This window comes from Mytilus trossulus, chromosome 12 (assembly GCF_036588685.1).
Source record: "Mytilus trossulus isolate FHL-02 chromosome 12, PNRI_Mtr1.1.1.hap1, whole genome shotgun sequence".
NCBI classification, from domain to species: Eukaryota; Metazoa; Mollusca; class Bivalvia; order Mytilida; family Mytilidae; genus Mytilus; species Mytilus trossulus.
The window spans coordinates 33947202-33973112 of NC_086384.1; the positions used below are offsets into that span (position 1 = coordinate 33947202).

General features: G+C 32.5%; 1 protein-coding gene across 1 annotated transcript; it reads left to right on the forward strand.

Moving 5' to 3' along the window:
* Nucleotides 1-4566: 4566 nt before the first annotated feature.
* LOC134693866 (uncharacterized) lies at nucleotides 4567-21394 on the forward strand. The gene is made up of 6 exons (XM_063554804.1): nucleotides 4567-4713; nucleotides 12042-14398; nucleotides 15140-15361; nucleotides 16313-16509; nucleotides 17426-17647; nucleotides 19734-21394. The coding sequence occupies exons 1-6, from the start codon at nucleotides 4581-4583 to the stop codon at nucleotides 19981-19983; spliced, it is 3381 nt and encodes a 1126-aa protein (XP_063410874.1). The 5' UTR covers nucleotides 4567-4580; the 3' UTR covers nucleotides 19984-21394.
* The last annotated feature ends 4517 nt before the right edge of the window (nucleotides 21395-25911 follow it).

A 25911-nucleotide genomic window follows, 5' to 3' on the forward strand; every position in this document is an offset into this window, starting at 1 on the left:
CTAATCGACGAGAGATTATCAGTATGGTAAGGACACTATGAAAATCAGTTGATATGCAAAGACACCCAACCATTCACCTTTTTATGCAAATATATATGTTTAAATACTTGTCAACTATTCGTGGAAACAGATATTAAGGACATATTTATTTTTCACATCGTCATATTTATAGTCACTAGAAACCTGTTTTACTTTCCATTGAAACAATTGATCTCTTTCAAGAAATTCATATCGACACTTATTTATTTTTTTTTTTTAATTTTCTTCCCCGTTTTTAACAACAGATGAATGAACAGTATATAATGCGCGTCAGTTCCTACACAATCACATCGCTGACTTTTTTTTTGTGTTCACTGCGTTGCTTTTAGGGGGGAGTATGATCTTCATTTGAAGTTATAATGCTATACCATGTAAATATTTAAAAAGGTACTCAGATAAAGGCAAAAGTAACACGCCGCTGTTAAAATGCAATAAAACTAATGAGACGAAACACATCTGGGCTACAACATGTACAAACTAAAACCGATGAAATCTCTTCAACTATCAGAGGAAACAATAAAGATTTTTTTCAGCAGCGAAAAAACAACAATTAATAATTTGAACATTCTTTATGCACCGTTTCATGTTATCTCGTCGCGGTCAGTTTTTATTTGTGGAGGAAGCAGGAGTGTCCGGAGAAAAACAACCGACCTTTGACAGGAAAACTGACAATTCTAGTCAATAAAGATAAGAGTCGAGTGCACCAGCACGAGCGGGGAACTAACTCACAACCTCAGTGTTGACTGGCTAGTGATAACAGTAGTCACTACTTATACCGCTCGAGGCCTTCCTCCCCCATTAAAAAACAAAAATCAAACTGCATTTTGCAGATTTATTTTAAAGTCACAATAGATACATAATGTTATGTATGTTAAATGGTGTTGCGATTCAGAATGAATAATATAGTGGGTATTTAATTTTAAATACAACTGCTTGTCATAATAGTGAAATAAAAATTACTGGATTTTCCATACATCATTTAATTCACCCGTAAAACATTAACCAATTAACATTGATGTCTGATTTCGAAAAACAATAATTTTCTACTTTTACTTTCATTTTCGTGCTTTTTCGATTGTGATATGAGTTTAGATTTACCGACAACGATTATTACGATTCAAAAGAATTTTGTAAAAAAAGGTAGAACTAACGATGTGTGAAAACAAAGAAAACATTTTATTGACGTGTTTCGTATCACACTGATGCCCTAGATTTAAACCAAGTTGTTTATTATGAAAACAACTTCCCTAGATAAATATGGTAAATACGTTATCAACAGAAAGTCAAATAAGGAAATTTATGTTTATCTTATCTTGGTGCGTATATTTGTCGACATTTACCAAACGAATTGCATCATCTCATATGTTAAAGTTAAATGTAAGTTTTAAAATAACACACATGTTTCATAACAAACTACGTTTCCTTCTTTTATAAATACAATGTTATTTCCGATTTATTTCCTAACTACAAAGCAAAGATTCAATGAAAAACATTTTTTTTAAATCAACGTTATACTAGTAGTACAATGTCATATATGCAATAGTTTAAATATATATGCAGTACATAGTTATCAAAAGTTCCAGAATTATTATTTAGTACATAAAGACAACAGTAGTATACCGCTGTTCAAAACTCATAAATCCATGGACAAAACAAAATCGGGGTAACAAACTAAAACCGAGGAAAACGCATTAAATATAAGAGGAGAACAATTACACAACACTTAAATGTAACATACACAGAAACGGACCAAGCATCAGACAAAATCCCACGCCAGAAGCGCCTTTGTCTACCATGTCTACATAAAACTCATGTAAGGATGAAAATAACGTAAAATTTGAGTGTGGTTTAATTTTCAGCCATATCAGATGAAAACGTAGAATTTTGAGAGTAAATCTACTTGATTAAACAATATGAGTCATAGACGAGATTCTAGAGGAAGCTCAAGAGGCACACAGAATCATTGGATGCAACGTCCTCCGCCTCGAATGCAGACAGGCATACATCAGTATGGTGGCTATAACCAACATCCACAAATGCCACCACCACCACCACCTCAGTATGGCCAGGCAATGATGCCACCACCACCACCACCTCAGTATGGCCAGGCAATGATGCCCCCACCTAATATGTATTTAAATCAACAGGCTAATCCGCCGACACAGTGTAAGAATTTTTTTCAGAAACCCCTTTCTTTTGGTATTGTCGAAACAACAATTGTGTTTTGCAAACTCTTAGTGTATAGCAGGGGGAAAAGGATGACACGATTTCATTAATTGCATGAAATTCAAATTCAGTAAATAGATGTAAAAATATGTGGTATGAGTGCCAATGGGACATCCAAGTCACAGTTTGTAAAAGTAAACCATTTTAAGTCAAAGTACGGCCTTCAATATGGAGCTATAAAGGCTCCAAAATTGACATGTTTAACCCCGCCGCAAATTTGCGCCTGCCCCAGGTCAGAAACCTCTGGCCTTTCATTTGTAAGTCTTGTATGAGTTTTAATTTTAGTTTCTTGTGTATAATTCGGACTTTAGTATGACGTCCATTATCACTGTACTAGTATACATACTTTTTAAGGGGTCAGCTGAAGGACGCCTACGGGTGCGTGATTTCTCGCTACATTGAAGACCCATTCATGACCTTCAGCTGTTGTCTGCTCTATGGTCGGATTGCTGTCGCTTTGACACATTCCTCATTTCCTTTCTTAATTTTATAATGCAAAATCATACAAACAGTAAAACCAACGATTTAATCTATTGTGGATTCATTTTTATTCGTTGGATACCAATTTTGATGGATTTCGTGAGTATAGGTACACCACGAATTTAAATGTTTAACGAATAGAATAGTGTCAAAAGGCTTTGTTAATAGAGATTGGCAAAACCACGAAATCACACAAATATGCAAGTTTTCAACATTCCGCGAAAATTGATACCCACGAAAATAAATAAATCCACTGTTTTTAAAAAACGCTTAGGGAGAACATCAACAGTTCAATGAAGGATAAAAAACTTAAATCACATAATTTTTTAACTGACCCCCACACCACACCCCCCCTCTTAACTTAATTTGGGAAAAATTGATTGACCAATAGGGATATATGTAAAATCGATTTTAGATTAACAAAACTTGCAGCAATGTTGACCCCCCCCCCCCCCCCCCCACCCCCAAACTATTTGATTTAAGTGTTTTTATCCTACATCGATCTTTTTATGTCGTCCCTTACTAACCCCATCAATAAACAACATCCACTGAATATCGAATACACATTATGTACTAGTGACGTAATGATACGGCCACTTTTATTTTCCTGAATTCCAAAAAATATAAGAAAATATATAGTATAAATCTGAATAATACGACTTGGTTGTTCAGATTATTAACTCACTCGTCCAATTTTAGTATATACTTTTATTTCGTCTTCATTATCTTCCTTACGGTTTCAATTTGTTTCTTTCATTTTAAGCCAAATAAAAGTTCATATGCGTACATACTCTTTTTGTTGTTTTGAAGTATCGTAAACAAATGAATATTTACTTTTTACATATTGTCCCAATTTTTTTATATCTTGCCTTTGATAAATTTGAAGTAAATTTTCCTGTCTAATTTGCTTGTGTGGTTGATAGTGACACTAATATGACGTCATTATCGCGCTTTGTAAACAAAACCGTGTTCTACTTAGCACAATATATGTTTGACACATGCGCACAACTTATGCTAAAACTCCCGTTATAAATTTTCTTTATATGGTAGTGAAATATATACATTTTAGCAATGTACATACATTTTTATTGATTTTTTTTTTATCAAACAACATGTATTTACCCAGGTATTGGTTTTATATATGATTTAATATGAAAATATAAAATACATTTTCCACAGAGAGAATACAGGGAAACCTAAAATTTTGAAGTATTTTCTATAAATAATGTTTTTGTCCTATTAAAATCGAAATAATTCATTCAGAACAATTTAAAATTGCAAATCACAAACTACTGCCCGAAGAGAATTTATTGTAAGCAAGACCTCAATGTATCGACATGACCAATACATACATATTTAAGTTCTTATATTGCTTAACAAAAGCCAGTAAAAACAATCTTCAAAAAAATTATTATAATCACTAGTTGATATACTAGACAAAGAAAAATAAGTTTGAATTAGTTATTTCTTCATGAACGATCTCCAAAAACGACACCACCTTAAGTTAAGAAGTTAAAGGAATTTGTACTGCTTTTTCCAATGCAGTTTCTACAGGCTATGTTAAACTAAGCCGACACTGAAATCTTTACATATATATCAAGGAACGTGTTAAATGTATCGAGTAAGGTGTTCTAATGAATTGAATTGAGAATGGAAACCGGGAATATGTGAAAGAAACAACAAAGTGAAAAAAAACAGCCCTGTAATGAAACTTATTAGACATAAGAAGAATGATGTAATTTGAGTTGCAATGAGACAACTATTCATAGAAGTCAAAATTAGTAAAAGTAAACCATTATCACTTTTTCGTCTCAGATATGTATGTACCAGTACCGATGCCCCAACAGCAACAACCTCCACCGCCAATGCAACCACCAATGCCACCACAAATGCCATCACAATACATTCCTCCTTTGATGTCACAACCAATGTATCAACCAATGAACCATGGGTCAACGTTACATTCAGGTACCCGTGTATCGAATATTTTTTCCATATATCAATAAAGCATTTCATAAGATAAGACGTGGCACGGTACTTGTCTATCCCAAATTCATGTATTTGGTTTGGATGTTATATTTGTTATTCTCGTGGGATTTTGTCTGATGCTTGGTCCGTTTCTGTGTGTTGCGCGTTTCGGTGTTGTGTCGTTGTTCTCCTCTTATATTTAATGCGTTTCCCTCGGTTTTGGTTTGTTACCCCGATTTTGTTTTTTGTCCATGGATTTATGAGTTTTGAACAGCGGTATACTACTTTTGCTTTTATTCATATTTACTCCGGCTTCTATAATTTTTCGACAGGTTACCTACTTTGCGGTAGGACATCCTGATACTTGGTCAATGACGAGCAACATAAACGAATTAAAATCAAATATTACATTTGGCGTAATTTATGGAGAAAGTTCACTGTTTTCCGATGATTTAGTCATGTTGTTACGGCCAGAAATCGCCTTTAAATTGTAGCCAACAAAAGACACAAATCAATAGTAAAATTTAACAATATTTAATATACAAAAGTTTACAAAAGGTATTTCACAAATATTACTGTTAACTTAACTGTCAAAATATGAGTCCAATCTGTTATCTTTATCTGTATCCGGAAATCTTTTGGAATCCAATTTGAATATTACGTTCACTACTAATGTCACAATCCAGTATGATGTTGTTTGTAGAATAAAAGTGTCAGTCCAAATGCTGTGAATACTAATGTCTATCAATGTCTATGTCCAAGTTTATTTATGAGAGTTTAACTTTAGTGTCTGTATATATATAGTGCTGTCATGGAAAATTCTAGAACACTCTATAATGGAACATTGTGGACAATCCTGGAAAGTTACAAAGGAAGTTCCTGGAATAACGTAGAAGTTTAAATTACGCATCTTTTATAAGGATCATTCGAGAAAGTTCCAATCATGCTGTGATTGTTCCAGCGATCCATAAACTGCACAGTTATAAGATTATTTGGTAAACAACTATCAGGCCATACAACACAAATTAGGCCAACATAAATAAACATAATAATTACAATATCATAACATATCCCCCCTTAAAAGAAGTCTTAGTGTAACAAAAACTTATCATGAATAATATGAACAAAAATACATAATATATACAAAGTGATTTAATAAGCTCTAGATAAAGCATCAGCTATTACATTATCTTTACCCTTAATATGTTTTACAATTACATCATATTCCTGTAACAATAAACTCCACCTAGTCAACCTCTGATTCTTGTTTCTCATTTTATGCATGAAGGTGAGAGGATTATGATCAGTATAAACAAGAATAGGATATACAGTGGGATTCAAATATACATCAAAATGTTGAAGTGCTGACAACATTGCAAAACACTCTTTTTCAATAGTTGAATAATTTTTCTGATGTTTATCTAATTTCTTAGAAAAATATGATATAGATTTTTCAACATTATCATCTGTCTCTTGATATAAAACAGCTCCTATTCCCACATCGCTTGCATCAACGGCAAGTTTAAATTGTTTTTCAAAGTCTGGAGTAATCAGAACTGGACTGTTAATTAAAAGTGATTTGCTATTTTCAAAAGCTTTTTGACAATTTTCGCTCCAGATAAATTAAGAATCTTTCCGTAAAAGATGAGTCAATGGTTGAACAACAGTAGCAAAATTTGAACAAAATTTTCTGTAAAATCCAATCATGCCTAAATATCTCATAAGTTGTTTTCTATTTGTAGGAGGAGGAAATTTGGAAATAGCTTCCACTTTAGCCATTATAGGTTTTACTTGACCTTGGCCAACTGTATGCCCTAAATAATCAACAGTGGCCTGACAAAATTCACTTTTACCAAGATTAACAGTCAAATTTGATTTTGACAATCTATCAAAAGTATCATACAAATGTGTTAAATTCTGTTCCCAGCTATCACTACATACAATTAGATCATCAATATAAGCATAACAACAGTCTAAATCTTTTATAACATTATTGATCATTCTTTGAAATGTAGCTGGTGCACTTTTCATGCCAAACGGCATTACAGTGTATTGAAATAAGCCATCTGGTGTAACACAAGCTGATATTTCACGAGCTCTCTGTGTCAATGGAACTTGCCAATAACCTTTCAATAAATCAAATTTACTCACAAATTTGGCTTGACCGATATTGTCAATACAATCGTCTATCCTTGGAATCGGATAGGAATCAGATTTTGAGACTGAATTTACTTTTCTGAAATCAGTCACGAAACGAAAAGTTTTATCTGGTTTTGGCACAAGGAGACAAGGAGAGCTCCATTCACTGTTACTCGGCTCAATAATATCATTGTCCAGCATATATTTAATTTCTTTTCTCATAACTTCAAGTTTGAGTGGATTGAGCCTGTAAGGATGTTACTTAATTGGAGAAGCATCTCCGACATCAACATCATGACAAACAGCAGTGGTTTTGTTTGGCACATCTGAAAAAAGATTTTAAGAAGAAAATACCAAAGTTTTTATTTCTTCTCTACGATCAAAAGACAGATGTGCAAGTTTTGAATCTAAAATTGACAAAATTTCTGAATTTTTCAATCTAACTGTCTCTTCCATAGTTTTACAACTAAAAGTTGGTTCAATTACATCTGGTTTGTCATGATTGTTCTCAAATTTAACCATGCCTAAAGTGGCAACTGGTTTACTATCACATATTACATTAGTACGCTCAAAATATGGTTTTAACATATTAATATGACACACTCTATTTTGTTTGCGCCGACCTGGGGTTTTTACAATATAATTCAAATCATTAATTTTACTTTCTGTTGTATAAGGACCACAATATTTAGCCTGTAAAGGATGTCCAGGGACTGGCAAAAATACAAGTACCTTATCACCAGGCTCAAAAACTCTGTCCCTGGCATCTTTATCATACCATGTTTTCATCTTGTTCTGTACATTTTTCAAGTTTTCTGAACAATTTGACAAGCAGTATACATTTTCTTTAAATCTAGATACATAGTCTAAAAGATTCAAGTCAGTATGTTCAGTAAGCCACTTTTCCTTAATCAATTTTAACGGTCCCCTTACAGTATGACCAAATACCAACTCAAAGGGACTAAATCCAAGGGATTCTTGAACAGCCTCTCGGACTGCAAAAAGTAGAAAGTGAACTCCATCATCCCAGTCTCTGTCAAATTGAAGACAACAAGTTCTAATCATGTTGTTCAATGTTTGATGAAAACGTTCTAAGGCACCTTGAAATTCTGGATGGTAAGCACTTGATCTGTACTGAGCAATCCCTAACTGGTATACGACTTGCTGAAATAAACCTGACATGAAGTTTGATCCCTGGTCGGACTGTATAGACTTGGGAAGCCCTACTAACGTGAAAAATTTGATTAAAGCTTTGACGATAGTAGGTGTCTTGATATTTCTGAGCGGAATAGCTTCAGGAAAGCGAGTAGATGTACACATGATCGTCAATAAATACGCATTTCCAGTCTTGGTCTTTGGTAAAAGTCCAACGCAGTCAATTAGAACTCTACTGAAAGGTTCGTCAAAGGCTGGAATAGGCAGAAGTGGTGCTGGTGGTATTTTCTGGTAAGGCTTACCAACAACCTGGCATATATGGCATGAGTTGCAGTATTCTGCGACATCATTTCTAAGTCTGGGCCAGTAGAAATGTTGCAATATTTTTAGGCAAGTCTTCGTTATACCTAAGTGCCCAGCAAATGGGGGGGGGGGTCATGGGCAAGACCAATAATTTCTTGCCTATAAACTTTAGGCACCACCACTTGGTATAGCACTCTCCATTCCTCCTCTGGGGTGGCATCAGGAGGCCTCCACTTCCTCATTAAATGCCGTCCTGATGGTAATAGCATTCGGCCACTTTGTCTGCTTCCTCCTGTGGTTGAGCTATCTGGCTGAGCTGAAGAACCTCAGCGTCTTTATGTTGTTCTTCGACTAAATTCTGTCGGTCTAATGAATGGCTGTTTACATCTGGCCATGGCATAATAACATTTTTGTTATCACTAGGTGGTCTTACTATGGCCTTTTCTGAGCTACCAGGACCTTCAATGTCAGCTATAAAAGTGTCAGAAAGGTCCATGTAATCAAATTTGTCTTCTTGCAAATTCTCATTTTGTTGTTTTCTAGCCATCGCCCTAGTAACAACACAAGCTGGATTCAGCATCATCTTCAGGTGATTTAACATCCACCACCGGTTCACTGGTAACAATTGGTTCAGCAACCACTTTGTTCCTAGCTAGATCATTTCCTAGCAATAATGTAACACCCTCAACAGGGAGATTAGGACGAACACCTACAACAACTGGTCCAGTTATTAAATCTGACTTCAGATAAATACGATGGAGAGGAACATCTATACAACCCAACTCTACACCTTGTAACAAAACAGAGGCACCAACAGAAGTCTTCTCGGACAAAGGCAACACACCTTCTAACAATAAAGACTGAGAAGCTCCAGTGTCCCGTAAAATCTTAAAAGGCTGAAGAGTGGTATCATCAACAATAGAAACAAACCCATCAGACATAAAGGGTTTGTATTCCTCCATGTAATCACAAAAACTGGACTTAAAAGCCTGACGCGCAGGGCATTCCAATGTACTGGTAATATAAGGTGTCGTACAAGCACTGGTCTTCGGCTTATTATCTCGTTCATTCTTCTTCTGGAGTCTAAAACAATCAGCCATCAGGTGACCAATCTTCTTACAATAAGCACAAGTCAGTGACTTCTTCTCAAAAGTATCAAATTTTGGACTAGACATATTATAACTGGACTGACTCTTATTCTGTGCAACAGGCTTACTATCAGTACGCTCAGTGCTGTGATTTTTGTAATTTCCACTGGAAGTATAAACATTTTGACCCTTGAAACTTCTTTTATGTGAAAGAGTATAATTATCTGAAATGACAGCTGCATCATGTATTGACTCGACAGTTTTGTCATCTAAATGTGTTTTTAATTCTAAATGAACACATTGTTTGAACTCTTCTAATAAAATCAATTGTCTTAGATTATCAAAATTGTTATCTGTTTTCTTTGACGTAAGCCATTTATCAAATAGATCTTCTTTTTCCCGAGCAAATTTCACAAAGGTTTGTGAATCAAACTTTTTATAAGATCTAAATTTCTGTCTATATGCTTCTGGTACTAGCTCATAAGCTTTCAAAACATCCTGTTTTACCGTGTCATAATCGGAACTTTTTTCTGATGGAAGTGCAGAATATATTTCAGCGGCCTTACCCTCAAAAACACTTTGCAGCATCGTAGTCCAATACGGCATTGGCCATTTCAAATTATTAGCAATTTTCTCAAACTGTGGGAAATATTTATCGACTGTTTTTTCACTAAATTTTGGAACCAAACGTATATTTTTTGCTGCATCAAAATAATCTGATTTGGTCTGGACTTTAGTGTTGCTTTCTTCTTTGACCATTTCAATTTTCAGTTTTTCCATCTCAAGCCTTTCTCTCATTTCAAGTTCTTTTAATTTAAATTTATCTTCTTTTTCTTTTTTATCCATTTCCAACCTTTCCTTCATTTCCAGCTCTGCCTGTTTAATTTTAAGTTCATCTTGTTTTTCCTTGGTTTTCTCCATCTCTAACCTTTCCTTCATTTCCAGTTCTTTTAATTTAAGTTCATGTTCTAGTGCAAGCTGTTTTAATTAAATAGCGTCAACAGTTTCGACCTTAAGACCAAGAGCCTCTTCACCTAAAATTTCTGCGTCAACTAATTTGTCTATAACCAAATTTTTTATCATTTGTTTTCTCATAGATACTTTAAAAACTAATTTCAGTTGTTTAGCAAGCAACACTAATTCCTCTTTTCTTTAAATTATCAAAACTCTCCAGGTCTGGCGTTTTAAAAAATTTACCAGCATAAAATGCCATTTTGTAGAATTTTGTTGGCTAGTTATAATAAAAATACTAAACAAATTTTGAATAAAATATTTTAAAGATCCCAGGACGAGCCCCCAATTTCTGTTACGGCCAGAAATCGCCTTTAAATTGAAGCCAACAACAGACACAAATCAATAGTAAAATTTAACAATATTTAATATACAAAAGTTTACAAAAGGTATTACACAAATATTACTGTTAACTTAACTGTCAAAATATGAGTCCAATCTGTTATCTTTATCTGTATCCGGAAATCTTTCGGAATCCAATTTGAATATTACGTTCACTTCTAATGTCACAATCCAGTATGATGTTGTTTGTAGAATAAAAGTGTCAATCCAAATGCTGTGAATACTAATGTCTATCAATGTCTATGTCCAAGTTTAATTATGAGAGTTTAACTTTAGTGTCTGTATATATATATATAGTGTTGTCATGGAAAATTCTAGAACACTCTATAATGGAACATTGTGGACAATCCTGGAAAGTTACAACGGAAGTTTCTGGAATAACGTAGAAGTTTAAATTACGCATCTTTTATAAGGATCATTCTAGAAAGTTCCAATCATTCTGTGATTGTTCCAGCGATACCTAAACTGCACAGTTATAAGATTATTTGGTAAACAACTATCAGGCCATACAACACAAATAAGGCCAACATAAATAAACATAATAATAACAATATCATAACAATGTATAGAAAGCAGCAAACAGTAAGCCTTCTCTAAAGATTGTACCGACTAAAACATTGAATTTACTTATTCCCGTTGCATTTGCTTGATCTAGTACAGGATGTCCTACCCCATGGAAGTAAACTGTCGAAAAAAATGATTTACGGTGAAAAAGGTCGATAATATGAAAATTGTCTATTGATTTTTTTCTTCCATTGAATCAAGTTTAAGTTATCTATTACTGTATCGGATAATTTATGTAGGTTGATAGCTCTAAAACATTTAAAACAAAGTATTACCAATAGTCAAAAAGGCATCGTCTGTAACACACCTCTATCAAGACTCTTAAGCTCTAGAACATGTAAAACCAATATATATGTTAAGTGTTAATGCTTTTGTTTGAACTAATCTGAACATCACCAGGGGTGCTTTTGATCGTTTTGTTCCCGATTTACAACACTCTCGATATAACGAGGAGCCTAATGTTCAAATACGCTCTCAAATTGTAAGACAAAGGATGATAAAACTGTTTTTTAAGTTTTAAAATTGGTGTGAGCAAATTTTTGCAATAGGCTGCCGCAATGGAAAAGCTGTTGAAATTATATCATAAAAAAATTAATTAATAAATGAATGAATGAAATGACAATATATAGACCTTTAAAGTAAAATTTCAGAAATACACTGCTCAAATTAAATCTGAAGATAAGCTCTATATCAATTATACTTAAACAAAAGTTTAATCATTTTCAGGAAATTTTAATTGGGATAGTCATCATGGTACTCCACCAACAGAACATGAAACTCGAGACATACATAAATCATCATATGTACCACAAGGTCAAGGAAAATCAACAAAGAAAATCAAAGACAAAAGAGACAAAAATAAGGTTGATCAGGAAAGAGATAATGACGGATCAGCACAGATAAAGCATGCTAAAGATGTTAGATTTAATAAACTGAAATCATTATTGGTAGATGAACCAACAGAGCACTACCAAAATAAAACAGGGTCACAAGATAATTTCATGGAAAGAGAACATAGACAGAAAAGTAACCATGGCGGTAGAAGGGACAAAGTACAACACACAGAAGAAGATGATGTAGAACATTCGGAATCTTCAGAAGATAGTGAAACAGACAGTGATGACTCAGATTGTGAATTTCAAAGCGATTTTCGTGACCAGCAGTCTAAAACAAATGACAGGGGAAGTCAAAGAAATCTAAGCGACATCACATCACACGGTCTGAACAAAAGGTTTGTAAAATCATCAGAAAGTGTCAATAACATAGGTTATAGAGGACCCAAACAGAGCAAAGGAGGAAAACATGGTAATTATAGGGGCGATCAAAGACAAAATAAGAATACGAACTCGGATAGTCATCATGGAAAGCAATTTGATTTTCAAAGTGATAGAGGAAATGGTCAACAAAGGAGAAGGGGAGGCAATCAAAGTATGAGTGGTCGCTTGAATGAACTAAATGCAGAGAAAGACGAAACACTAGGCCAACAGAAAAGAGGACCGATAGGCAAAGGTCACGAGGGAGGTATGGAAAAACGTGTTGGAGATAGATTTTTAGAAAATGATCAGACGGACAACTCTGAGGGACATCAAATTAACCATACTGATAAAAGTCATAATCGAGTAGAACGTAAGGATAGAAGTCAGGGTCGTCGAAAAGAAAAATGTGACAAATTAAAATCTGATAGGGACGACTCAGAGGGCAATGAGAGTGAAATACCAGATGTTGACGATATTGAGGTATTAAAATTTTTAATAAAAAATTTCAAGGGAGGTTGTGCATTTGAAGATCTATTGGAGAGCTGTCATCTTTTCCCTGACAACTCTAACGTATGTCTTTGGTTCAAGAAACATGGTCGAAGATTTCATGTTTTCTGGGATGGACAGGCCATTGTTTATATCCAACCATTTTTTAGGGATGCAAACATTTGTGCCATTTGGAACAATAAAAAAAATCCAGGTCAATGTGAGAACACTTCGTGTCACTTCTTTCACATTTGCCGTCGTTTTATCCGAGGTAACTGCAAAGCAAGTAATTGTTCGTTGTCTCATAGTTTCAGAAGCCGACACAATCGTCATTTAAAGAATAAACTTGGCATAAGCGATTTTAGTGAAGCTGACATAAAAATTGTTTTAAATTGTAAATCCCCGTCACTTTGTGTAGATTATATTTACAACAATGGGTGCCAGATAGAAAATTCAGATAAAAGATGTCCATACTTGCATTTATGTCAAAACAAAATTTTTAGGAAATGCGAAGATCCATGCAAGTTTCAGAAAACGCACTCTATCACTCAGTTCCACAATAAATGGGTTCTAGAATCGTTTCATATGAAGGGATGGGAAGAGGAACGAGTACTTAAGAATATATATGTACCACCAAGACAAAGAGAAGAAAGTGAAAAACATTCCGATGATTCTGACCCCAGTCATGTTGAAGATGGTATTGATGATGACAATACATATAATAACGACAGCGATGTCAATGACAGTACTGAAAGTCTTTCGAATACTGCGTCTGTTCCGGTAAAAGCACCCCAAAAGGTGACCACTTCTGACATCCAAAGTACAGAAGGCATAGTGGAAAGTGAAAAACCAAATAGTGGTCGAAAAGAAAGATTTGAATCAAAAGAAAATATAATTTGTGGGATTGTGGGTAAAGATGAGCTAGATCTAACTGAAATGTCTACATCCAAAATACAATATAATGATGGGGACGAGGATGATAACATAAAAGAAAGAGAGAGGATTATGATGCAAATGTGGGAAGAGGAGGAAAAGGGCATCAGTTCTGTCGAACACATTAAAAGAGTCAAGACAAAACAAGCAAGTTGCAACCCATCAGATCCAGATTACCAGGAAATAAACCCATCTTTATTGAAAGACGAAACAGAAAAATCCAAAATCTGCTTATTTGTGTCGAAAGATAAATGTCCGTCGCCATCATGTAAAAACCACCACCTTCCAAGTGGATTGCCGTACTTGTGGCAATTAAAGATATCTGAGGATTGGGTTTCTTTTTCCTCGGAAGAAAACGAGATTATAGAGAAAGCTTACTGTAATGTACAAGATTATGTAGTAATTGAAGTAAGTTTATGATGGTTACACCATTTTACAACATAACTTTGATTATATGGTAAATACAGTCTAGAAGTTTATGATATAATTCCCGACCAACCTTCGTTTCAAAAAGCATAAGATTGCTTTGTAAGCGCAGTTACCTTTGACAATACTATGATGAAGTTTTAAACTCTTATATCAAAATAAAAATATATGTGAATGATTGCCAATGAGACAAATATCCATCAGAGTTGTTTAAATCAAGTGGAAGTAAGCAATTATATACAGGTCATCTTAGGTCTGCAACAATACGAAAGACAAAAAGAGGTTTTTACTGTGGTAATAATTTTATTCAAATAATCAATGACTAAACAGGCATCTAGTTTTAATTTTAGGGACTTTTTAAACAACTTCACTGTTGAATAATAGATCTGGTATTCAATCTTTAATATAAATTATTCCACCACACTTTTAACTAACTCATGTATGTTATGGTGGTTTGTAAACTTACAGAATCTTGTATTTTAAATGTACTTTCAGTTCCTGGAAAACTTGAAATATTTGGATCTCTGTTATCCTTGGTATGAAATTTATAGGACTTTTTTGTGACCTATATTAAATTGATTTTACAAAAAAATGGCCTTTTTAGTGCTCTATTATGTTTAACTATTTAAGATATACTAATCTCAGGAATAATGCACATTCAGCAAGATTTTTAATGGCAGAAAATCCTTTTTTTGAACTAATGTTAAATATTTTATAATTTAGAAAACCGATAAAAGATATAGTTACCATATTTGGTTTGCAAAGATGCATGCCGTAATATTAAATGTTGATGACCAATCAGTTAGTGGGGACAATCAGTGGAGTAATGTGAGACGGCTCAGTACTCATTCATTCGCTGAGAGAAAACCTTCGGTTGATAGCTATATAACACAGTGGAGGTGGTATGTGAAAGATGACAGTGGTAAATGGACTATGTTTAACAAGGTCAGATCAGTTATCTTTGTTGTTTAGGGTGATGATAACTTATGTTTCATTCTTATTGTTCACCTGTTTTACCATTACAGCAAAAAGGGCCAACAACCAACGTGGATATTGTACAAAATTGTTTTGTTGATTTTTAAGTTCATTTATCAAAAATATGCCAATTACTAATACATTATATTCTAAGAAATAATAGAATGTAATAAAGAAAACAGCGTATGAAGACATTACGAATGTGTAAAAATTGATAAATATAGATAATAAGTAAGAAATAAGATAAGGAAACTGTTTTCACATATTCGAACACTAAGATTGCAACTTCCACATACAAACTTGATCATAAAGGTAACGGTGTAAAACCTTGAAAGTTTCCTACCTATTGTGTAACAAAATATGTTTGTATTTTGCTCTGCAAAATATGGCGTCTATGAACCATGAGGAAACTTTTTTAAGGTGAGTGTGTTATGTATCGTTGAATCTTATTCAACTTTATCATGCTCCTAAGATTGAGTATCACAGTTTGCATTACAGCCTTTGGGTTAAAAACGCTGCTGATGAATTATCATTTTCAGTGTGTATCGGACAATACGTTGCCACTGGATTATTCAAATGATTCATTGATTTCAAAATGTAACCAATTACAATCTATAAGGATCATGTGCATGTATCTGAGCTCGTTTATTTTTGTTAACAATCAACATTTTCGTAAGCAAATATAATTGAAAATAGTTGATATTGTTTTATAAGAAATGAAGATTTGATATGATTGCCAATGAGACAACGCTCCACAAGAGACCAAAATGACACAGAAATTAACAACTATACATGTAGGTACCTGTACGGCTTTTTTAATTTTTGTGCATTTTTCTACTTGCTATACATAGAATTATCAGTTTTGCATCAAAATATATATTACATAATTTGACATTACAAATATATTTATTGCTTTCAAAGGATGTGTTTCTGTTCACCCTTGAGAAGAAGTATCAGACAAAACAGAAGACTTATTTGTATACAAAAGAGAACGAAAACTTCATGTATAGGATAGACTTCTTAAAGATGACACAAGTTAACCTAGAAACAGATGATGTACGACAAATTATTAGACGTCCTTTGTTTGTTTCAAAGGATAATATACTTCAGAATCAGTTGTAAGTATTGCACAAATATTAAGATTGTTAGTATTGCACTGATATTACAATTGTTAGTATTGCACTTATATTACAATTGTTAGTAATGCACTTATAATACAATTGTTAGTATTGCACTGCTATTACAATTGTTAGTATTGCACTGATATTACAATTGTTAGTAATGCACTTATAATACAATTGTTAGTATTGCACTGATATTACAATTGTTAGTATTGCACTGATATTACAATTATTAGTATTGCACTGATATTACAATTGTGAGTTTTATATTTCTATATATATCGGAAAAACTCAGTTCTAAACTCTATTTGATGCCTTCGCGCTTATAATAGGAAATATCATGCAAAGTTATAAAGTGTGATTAAGAAAAGAGACTTAGTGTTTTAATTTGAATCGAGTTCACAATATTTTCACAAATTCTTAATAAGTTGGTGAAAACAATACATATCTTTAGTGACTTAAGAACTACTTTCAAATTTCATTAAATCATCAGCATGATATGAATAATCGAAAACAACAAGATGTTTTTCTCGATAGTTTAGGTTTTTGACAGACATTTAGGACCTTCCTTCATCACAAATCATCTTTTTAGGTGGAAATCTAAAATCAATATTACCTCTCTTAACGGCACAATGTACATTTAGAACGAGTTACTAAATTAAATGTAATTACAATGAAATAAGTTGCGTATGAATTTACATAACACCATTGTTTCAGATGTTAAAATCGCCCATAAAATATCAATGATTTTATGTCTGCCTAAAGACTTGTTTCTTTCGTCCATGTTGTTGTCGTAGCAATAGTGTTTTGTAGGTATAATCTTTATATATTCTTACACTTTCAAAGCATACCATCTCATAGGGGTGACAACTCTTTGGAATTAAATTCCCAAAATTTCTTTTTTTCTTTTTAGTCCAAAGAGTATACCATTTCCTGCAGCTTTGAGTACAACAAAACCTGTCCACTTCTATAACTGGGACTGTGCACATGATTTTGAACTGGTTGAACTTGAGACGACATGGAAAGAGTGCAGGGAAGTGTTGACGTCACTTACCGATACAATGGATCCAGATCGATTTGAGTTCAAGTTTATATATCGAATTCAAAATAGAAAACTATGGAGCGAATATGACATGTAAGTTTAATAGGATTTCGATTTTGTAAAACTGAAGATAGTGGTCAACATCGCAGGTCGATATAGGTTTAAGTGCGCTGGTATTCTAATACACTTATGGATATTTGCTCTCTAGAAATAAATAATTCCAAGCTGATAATTGATCAATGATGTATTTACTGTTATCATTTCAAAACATAGTTTTCTAACATCTAAAGTAACAATAGATATGCATTCCGACAATTAAAATTACTTCGTTGGTACTGGAGGCCGAAATATATAAAATCTCATTCTTAATACAAACGTTGAACAGGTTATCATCACAAGGAGATCATAGATTAGACAAAGGAATAAGAATAACATGAGGGAGATGTGTTTTGAATGATTTCCAAAAATTTTAAACGGCAAATTGAATTTGAAATTTAAGGTAGATTACAAAAATAATAAGGCGGAAGTATGAACTAGGTTATCTATTAAAGATATAAAGGTTGTGTTCCTCACATACTTAAAAAATTCCCTAGGGTTGTTTCTTATCAAAACTTCCTCCTATTTGGATAATTGTTGAGCACGTACAAATGTATTTTGAGTGAAGTTCCCGATTTCCATTTAAAACAATAATCTGAATATAGATTGAAATTTCTTACCAGTGCAACATTTTGTTTACTAATCTAAAGTGATTATTTGTTGAGTTTGTGAATAATAACATACTACAATGTACTATATGTAATATGAAACAATTATATTCGTGGGTATAGTTTTTCGTGGTTTAAGCAAAAGGTACATTTTGGTTGGTTGTGTGTTGACTGTTATACCCCTATTTCCGACATGTTTGTCTATAACGTTTGTTGTTTTGGTCACATTTTGTTGTCAATGTAATGTAATTTGATGCATCTGTCATACCAGTGAGAGGATCAGCTAGCTTTAAAACAAGGTTTACTCCATCATTTCCTTTAAATGAAAATGCCTGTACCAAGTTAGGAGAATGACAGATGTTTTCCATACATTTGATGTATATGAACTTTTGATTTTGCCAATTGTTAAAGTCACATGAACCGAGTGAGTGGTGAAAAATAATGTTTATCCAATTCTTGAACCAATGCAGGTATATATCATAAACTTAGTCCTCTGTGCACGAATTTCGTATTTTTTTTTCTCTCTGTCTGTTAAGATTTAACAAATATGGCTACTTATTAAATGCCGTGTTTTGAAGCCGAAGTTTATCGATTGTGACCTTATAGTAAACAAATAACAAAAAGTATGGTTATTCAGCACATGTACAATCAGATAATTGTTTATTTTGATGACAGATCCATGCGTATTGCGACCACCGGGTTTTTACGAGGCTTATGCTCAAGTCACTATGCATACGGAAAATATGTCGGCGAATTGCTTCTAAATGTGAACAAATTAAAGAAATTTTCTCAGAAAAAAAGTATATGTACATAAGTTGTATAGTGAACTATCCATTTAGTTATAATTAAAACAACATATGCATATTTTTTTTAAATTGAGGTTTCTTATGACTTTAAAGGACATTCCGGGTTTTTTTCTTGGTATTTGTGTCGTTTTACTTTGCACCAGCCACTATTTTTATGTTAAAATGCAATGAAACTGATATACTAGTACTCATTTTTGGAACAGTAGCTTTTTACGAAATATTGATAACCCGAAACAAATTGGGGTTTTCTACTTTAAGTATATAATGTTTTATCCGTTTAAGGTATCAAATGCCAATGCTTGTCATCCTGTCTTCTAAATATTCGTATCATAAAGTCACTTACTAGTCCTATTAAGACAAACGCTTTGTCTGGCGTAAAGAACTATATGACTGATGTCTTGTATTTGTTTTGTTCAAGCAACTGCTTAATATGCAGCTATATAAGCATTGTTCAGACAATGCTATGACCACAAAATCAGTGACACATATTTTCAATATTCTTTTAAAAGTATGACATTTGAACACCAGTATACTACTAATGCCTTTATTTACGTCTAAGTACTGTTCTCAGATACTTCATGTTGGCCAATGATAGGCTGAAGACAGAGTTTTATATATTGAAAAGATTTTTGCATGTGACTTTGGTTGATGTAACTCGTTTATTTACAGCAAGAAGAACCTTATGTTAGCCGATGCTGAACTAGATGGTAATGGTAAAACTATTGATGAAAGAAATTTATTTCACGGTACTAATGCTTTAAATACCTGCCGAGGTATTTGTACTAATAACTTTGACTTCAGAACAAGTGGTCGCAATGCAACTGTATATGGGGAAGGTTCGTATTTTGCTGTCCGTGCCAGAACTGGAAATTCATATACACAAGCAGATTTACCAACGGACATTCGTTTCATGTTTTGAGCCAAAGTCTTGGTCGGGCAGTTTACAGTAGGTAGTCCTTCCCTCCGTCGACCTCCAGAAATTCCGGGGCAGGTTCATAAATTGTATGATTCTTGTGTGGATGACGTCAAAGACCCCAAAATATTTGTTGTGTTTGATAGAAATCAGTGCTACCCCGATTACCTGATAATGTACACTGACAGAGAGACAAAGCCTTTTGATGAAAAGTCTGATGCAAATCCTATTGATACTGAAAACCCAGTTGATGATTTGGATCCATTAGGGCATTTTAAGCAAGCAGGAAGTTCAACTTCTACAACTATACAAAGATCCCTTCAGTCACCTCCTCATTATGCTGATAGTTCCTCGGTAGATACAATAGCACGTTTCGTTGAGGGTCGAAAAAGAAAAGATGATAATTGTGTTCTGCAGTAAATAAAACTTTGAAATATAATTTGCCATGATTGAATGGTACAATTTGATAAAAGTTGTATATCTAATTGTAGGGTTTCCAATGAAATACTGTAAACCAACTTATTTTCGCGAGCGATTTATTTTCGCGACTTTCGCGAGTAGAAAAATAATGCGAATATAAATCGTCGCGAATATGTCAATCTTTGATCTTTCCTTAATAAACTTCATCAAGTAAATCAGATAATCGTGAAATTAAATAGCCGCGAAGAGGTCAAGAAAGGGTAAAACGCAAAAAATAAGTTGTTTTACAGTAGTTTTGTCCTTCACTATAATTATGTGTATATAAGAGGTTCGCTTACATCCATATTATCATTTTGACATTATGTTTTGAAAAATGCTTGCCTGATATATCATTTATATTATATAAATTTTCAATTTTTATAGTTGAAAGTTGATAACATATTTTTAAACATTATCTGACTACTTGGAGAACAGTCACTGCTAACGTTTTGTCTAAACTGTAGGCGGAAAACTTGAAAATCTATTTTGATTATGTATTTGTTACAAGGGTTTAGTAGTTAAATCACTTCTGCTATAAATATTTAGCAGTTTTGTTTAGATCACAAACAGAAAATGGTGAACATGCTTAACTCATTCTTTTTAAGAATCTATTCAGTTTTTAAATACGAATGGTAAGATTTACATGCTCGCTTCATTTTTAAAAAAAAATTAATCCTTTCAGTTTGAAAGGAAAGGACATTTATTATTTAGAGAGTTCGGATCTTTCAAGATTATCTTGTGGTAGTTTGTGGGAATGTTTTGACCGATTATTTGATAACACATAACTGATTTTAACAATTTCTGTGAAATCATGCTGTGTTGGTTAATTGTTTATTCATTAATAACTTAAAACTAAACAATAGATGTCCGTAGAAATGAGTTATATTTTTCTATATTGAAACTTAACATTTGTGAATTCATGTTGTTAAAACTACTGTTGAATTCATTAGATTTTTGGTTTATTCATCGTATAGCTAGATGTTTTAAAATCTATCTATTTTTATGAAAGATTGTATAATATATTATCATATGTATATCTTTATTGCCATAAAGTAATGATTTTTTCCCTCTTTTTATAATTTTGATTGCATCCATGTAACTTGAATGTACTCCTGTTTACTATTATAGTGATTATCTTTTAATCAAATGTTTTAAAATCAATAATATCTGATGTATCTGTACACATTATTATTGTCTTTGATAGTAGTATCTGTGTTTTCTTGTTTCTAAACCTTTCGATGAACATACAGTAGTATTAAAAAGGAAAATAACAAACATACCGAGCTCAAATGAAAATTAAAAAAGGAAAGTACATAATCAAATGGCAAAATTGAAAATATAGTGTAGACTATGTACTTGCATTTGGCTGCAGTTTTTGGTAGGATCAGCAGAGGAGGAAATGGTGAAAATGCTTAACCCTTTAATTTTAAGAGTCCATTCAGGTTGAATTTGAAATTAAAGATTAACATGTGTGTTCCATTCATTTCTTATAAATCATTTCACTTTGAAAGGGGAGATAATTTCTAATTATGAGAGTTCATTCCTTAAAACAAGAGCGTTTTGTAGTTTTCGGTTATATTGTAACTTTGACTTATTATATAAGTAAAGAAAACTGATTTTGACAATTACTGACAATTGCAAAATCATGTTGTTCGTTATCGGTGTATTCATAAGTTCTTTTGTTTTATTTATCATTAATTTTAAACAAAGCTATAGATGACTTTAAAAATGAGGTCCGTTTTTTTTTATTTATACCTTGATTTTTTAGTAATCGTTTCATTTTATAAAAAAATGTATTTTATACAATAATACTGCTCTGATCTTATTAGAGATATTGATTTTTTTTCAATTCTGTAATCATGTTGATTGCATCCAGGTAATTTGTATGTATTCTTTTTTAATGTTGTCTTATTGTTATATTTATTAATCTTTAAATCATATGCTTTAAAATCGAAATATAAGATGATTGATTTTTATTTACAGAGTTCAATACTTTAAAGGAGATCTTGTGGTAGCTTGTGGTATTGTTTTGACCGATTATATTATTACAGGTAACTGATTTGTATAATTACTGACAATTGTGAAATCGTGGTGTACTTTGCTAATTTATTCTTTATCAGTTAATGTGGTTTATTCATTATTAATTACACAAAAAAAACTCTAGTTCTCCTTACAAATCATGCAAATGAGGTATATTTTGTTATTTTTTAACCTTCAATTTTTCTGACAGATTTATAAACATTTTGCACTTATCCCCTAATTTAGGGTGCATTTCTTTCTTACACAAAGAATGCCAACGACTAAGCGCGTTTTGATAATTTGTTTCTAATATACGTTTGCAAAGTTTACACAAACTTTGACAAACTATGCAATCGCTCAAGATGTGTTTACAGTCGTTTGTCGTTTGTTAGTACACACGCTATACATGTGTATTTGTTTCTAACTTGAATTTGATCAAACGATATATTTTTCTACGTTGTGTAGGAAGATGGCCATTGTTATAATATTGTTCGTTTCTGTGTGTGTGTTGCATTTTAACGTTGAGTCGTTTCTGTTTTCTCTTATTTTTGAAATAAGACGTGGCACGGTACTTGTCTATCCCATATTCATGTATTTGGTTTTGATGTTATATTTGTTATTCTCGTGGTGTATTGTCTGTTGCTTGGTCCGTTTCTGTCTGCTGTTGCGTTTCGGTGTTGTGTCGTTGTTCTCCTCTTATATTTAATGCGTTTCCCTCGGTTTTGGTTTGTTGCCCCGATTTTGTTTTTTGTCCATGGATTTATGAGTTTTGAACAGCGGTATACTACTGTTGCCGTTATTTGTAAAACACCTGTTTACCAACAACATGTGCACGCATAAGTGAAAGTTCAAACAGGGTCAGTAAAGACTTATTAAACCTTGTATTTGTTTCTACTTTCGTAGCGTTTAGGAAACAACAACAAACGACACACAACGTTTACAAAATTTTGGTTAGAAAAAAATGCAGCCTTAGTGAATTTTCCACCTTTTTATTCTTTTAATATGTTTTTTGCCAATTCCAATAAATGACATCAGAAATTATTCAGCATGAAAAATTAGTGAAACCGCCGAAACATCACTTTCAATTCATCTGCTTTGCATTGGCAAAAGCTAATTTTGTCCTGTATGGAATCAGTGTACGAATTACAAAGGGAAGTAATTTGTTTAAAAAGTGTGTAATAACAGAATCAAATCGGTTATTGGCAAATTGACTATTACGTCCATGTTATTTGTTTTACTCCTTATTAATGCTGTCTTATTGTTCTGTGTTTTCTATTTTAATCATATGCTTTAAATCTAAATACTAGTATGTGATTTATCTGATCATGAATTTGTGTTTACTTTTTTCTTAACTTGTCGATGAACATAAAGTTGTATCAATATACTGGATACATTGCTGTAGTTTTAGTAAGATCAGCTAAAAGGAATGGTTAGCCCACTCTTTCTAGAATCTATACAATTTTAAATTAGAAAGAAAAAGAAAATACATGCTCGTTCCATACATTTAATTAATCATTCAGTTTGCAATAATCCAATTGGTGGCATGGGGCAGTTTTCTGCTCTTCTGTTGCTGTCTCTTTGACACATTTCCCATTTCCATTCTCATTTTTATTTCTGATTTTTTTTTTATTATCTTGATTATTTGGCCTCATCTTATCATTACGCAAAAATATATTACACAGACTACCAATTTTGAATTTAATGTTATTTGCAATTGGAATCATTGTTCTTTTATTTTCGAAATTCACACTGAAATATGTTTTGCTTTGCAAATAAGTTTAATTTCTATTTACAAAATTATCAAGACAACATCGGACAATGAACGATTATCAGCAAAATCGTTCACAAATAAATAGAGTACAAATGTTTATTATTAGAAGAAATTTGAATTTCGTGTATACACATTTTAGAAACTCTTTGTAGTTCAACGAGGTCTGAAATTTCAATACCTGTAGTTATTATTACAGCTATAATAAAGCTATAAAGTACAATAGACATTCATAGTCTCATGTGATTCTTAGACGTAAATTACTCACACAAGCATGTTATTTTATAAAAAAAGGTGTTGAAATTTAGTGGACAAATTTTAAAAGTTGAAATGTCATTCAGTTGCTTAAGGTGGTACCTAACTCTACAGGGAGATAACTCTGTAAAGTCAGCTAAACGTTTTAATAACGTTGTGTTGTAAAAGAAATATTAAGCTTCTCAACGATCAACATTGGTGTTTGTCAAACTGCTATATAACCAGTGTTTTTCTGACAAAACGGTTGGTTCAAAATTTTAGAAATTTTTATATTTTTGTAAAAGGGTCAAAATAAATAATTTGACAAAATTTTAGGAAAATTAAACGAGCCAAATTGATATTGGTGAAACTGTTGTGTACCAACTTAAAGGATCAACGAATAAATCTTACAGACTTTGCTAAATTTCCATGACCTCTTTTAAATTGGGAGGCCATCAGTATGAAATTGACTGAACACGCCTTACTTATATGTCTGTCTCTTAGACCTGTTTATCCAATATTGTGATTTCAAAATAAGTTTACTACTTACATATCTATTGAATTGTCCAAAGCCATGTCACCATATGTGTATAACATCTTATGTTGATAAGAATGGTATATATTCCATTTATCTTTAAATATATATAAATCATATAAATTTTCATAATGATTTGAACTCAATTATATTCATTATATTTAGTTGTGATAATATGATAGTTTACTATTATACATAATTCATAATATTGTGAGCTTTGTTTGCTTAATATAACTATCAACTTATTAGTATTGTCCATTTGACTTCTATATCTTTGCCCAAAAAAATCCTTAAAAATTCATTTTTATAAATTAATAATTTTTTCCTCGATGTATGTTAATATATGATATATACGAACTCCGACTTGTAATTTCATCATGTTTGGTCAATAATTAAAAAAAAATCCCATTAGGTCTCTATGTTAATTTTATTTTTTGAAGTGTTGATTACCTGATGGAGTAAGTATAAGTAGTGTAACGGCCTTCAAACCAAAACAAAAACAACATACATGTGCTTTTAATGTTTGTTTATTCATACCATGTGACTTTGTATATTTGAAAATTAAGATGACCTCTACTGACCATCAACCAAACTTAGATTTCATGTCATTTGTTCTATATATGAAAGGAAACTGCAATTTCCATTTTCTGTTTTAAAAAATATTAGATATAGAATAAACTAATAAAATAGTACTTTATAAGCAAAGGATATGAAAACGAATATTGTTTTATATATGTTTACTTTCATATGTTATGTTAGTGGACATGAGTTATGATAGAATTTACCAACTATGAAAACATTTTTAATTTCCAAAATTGTTTGCTTCCAAGATGTGCATTTGCACATTAATAAATAACTGAATGTATATTAACTTTAGTCTGGGTTTTTTAATAAACTTTTCAGAGCCTCTTTGCATTGT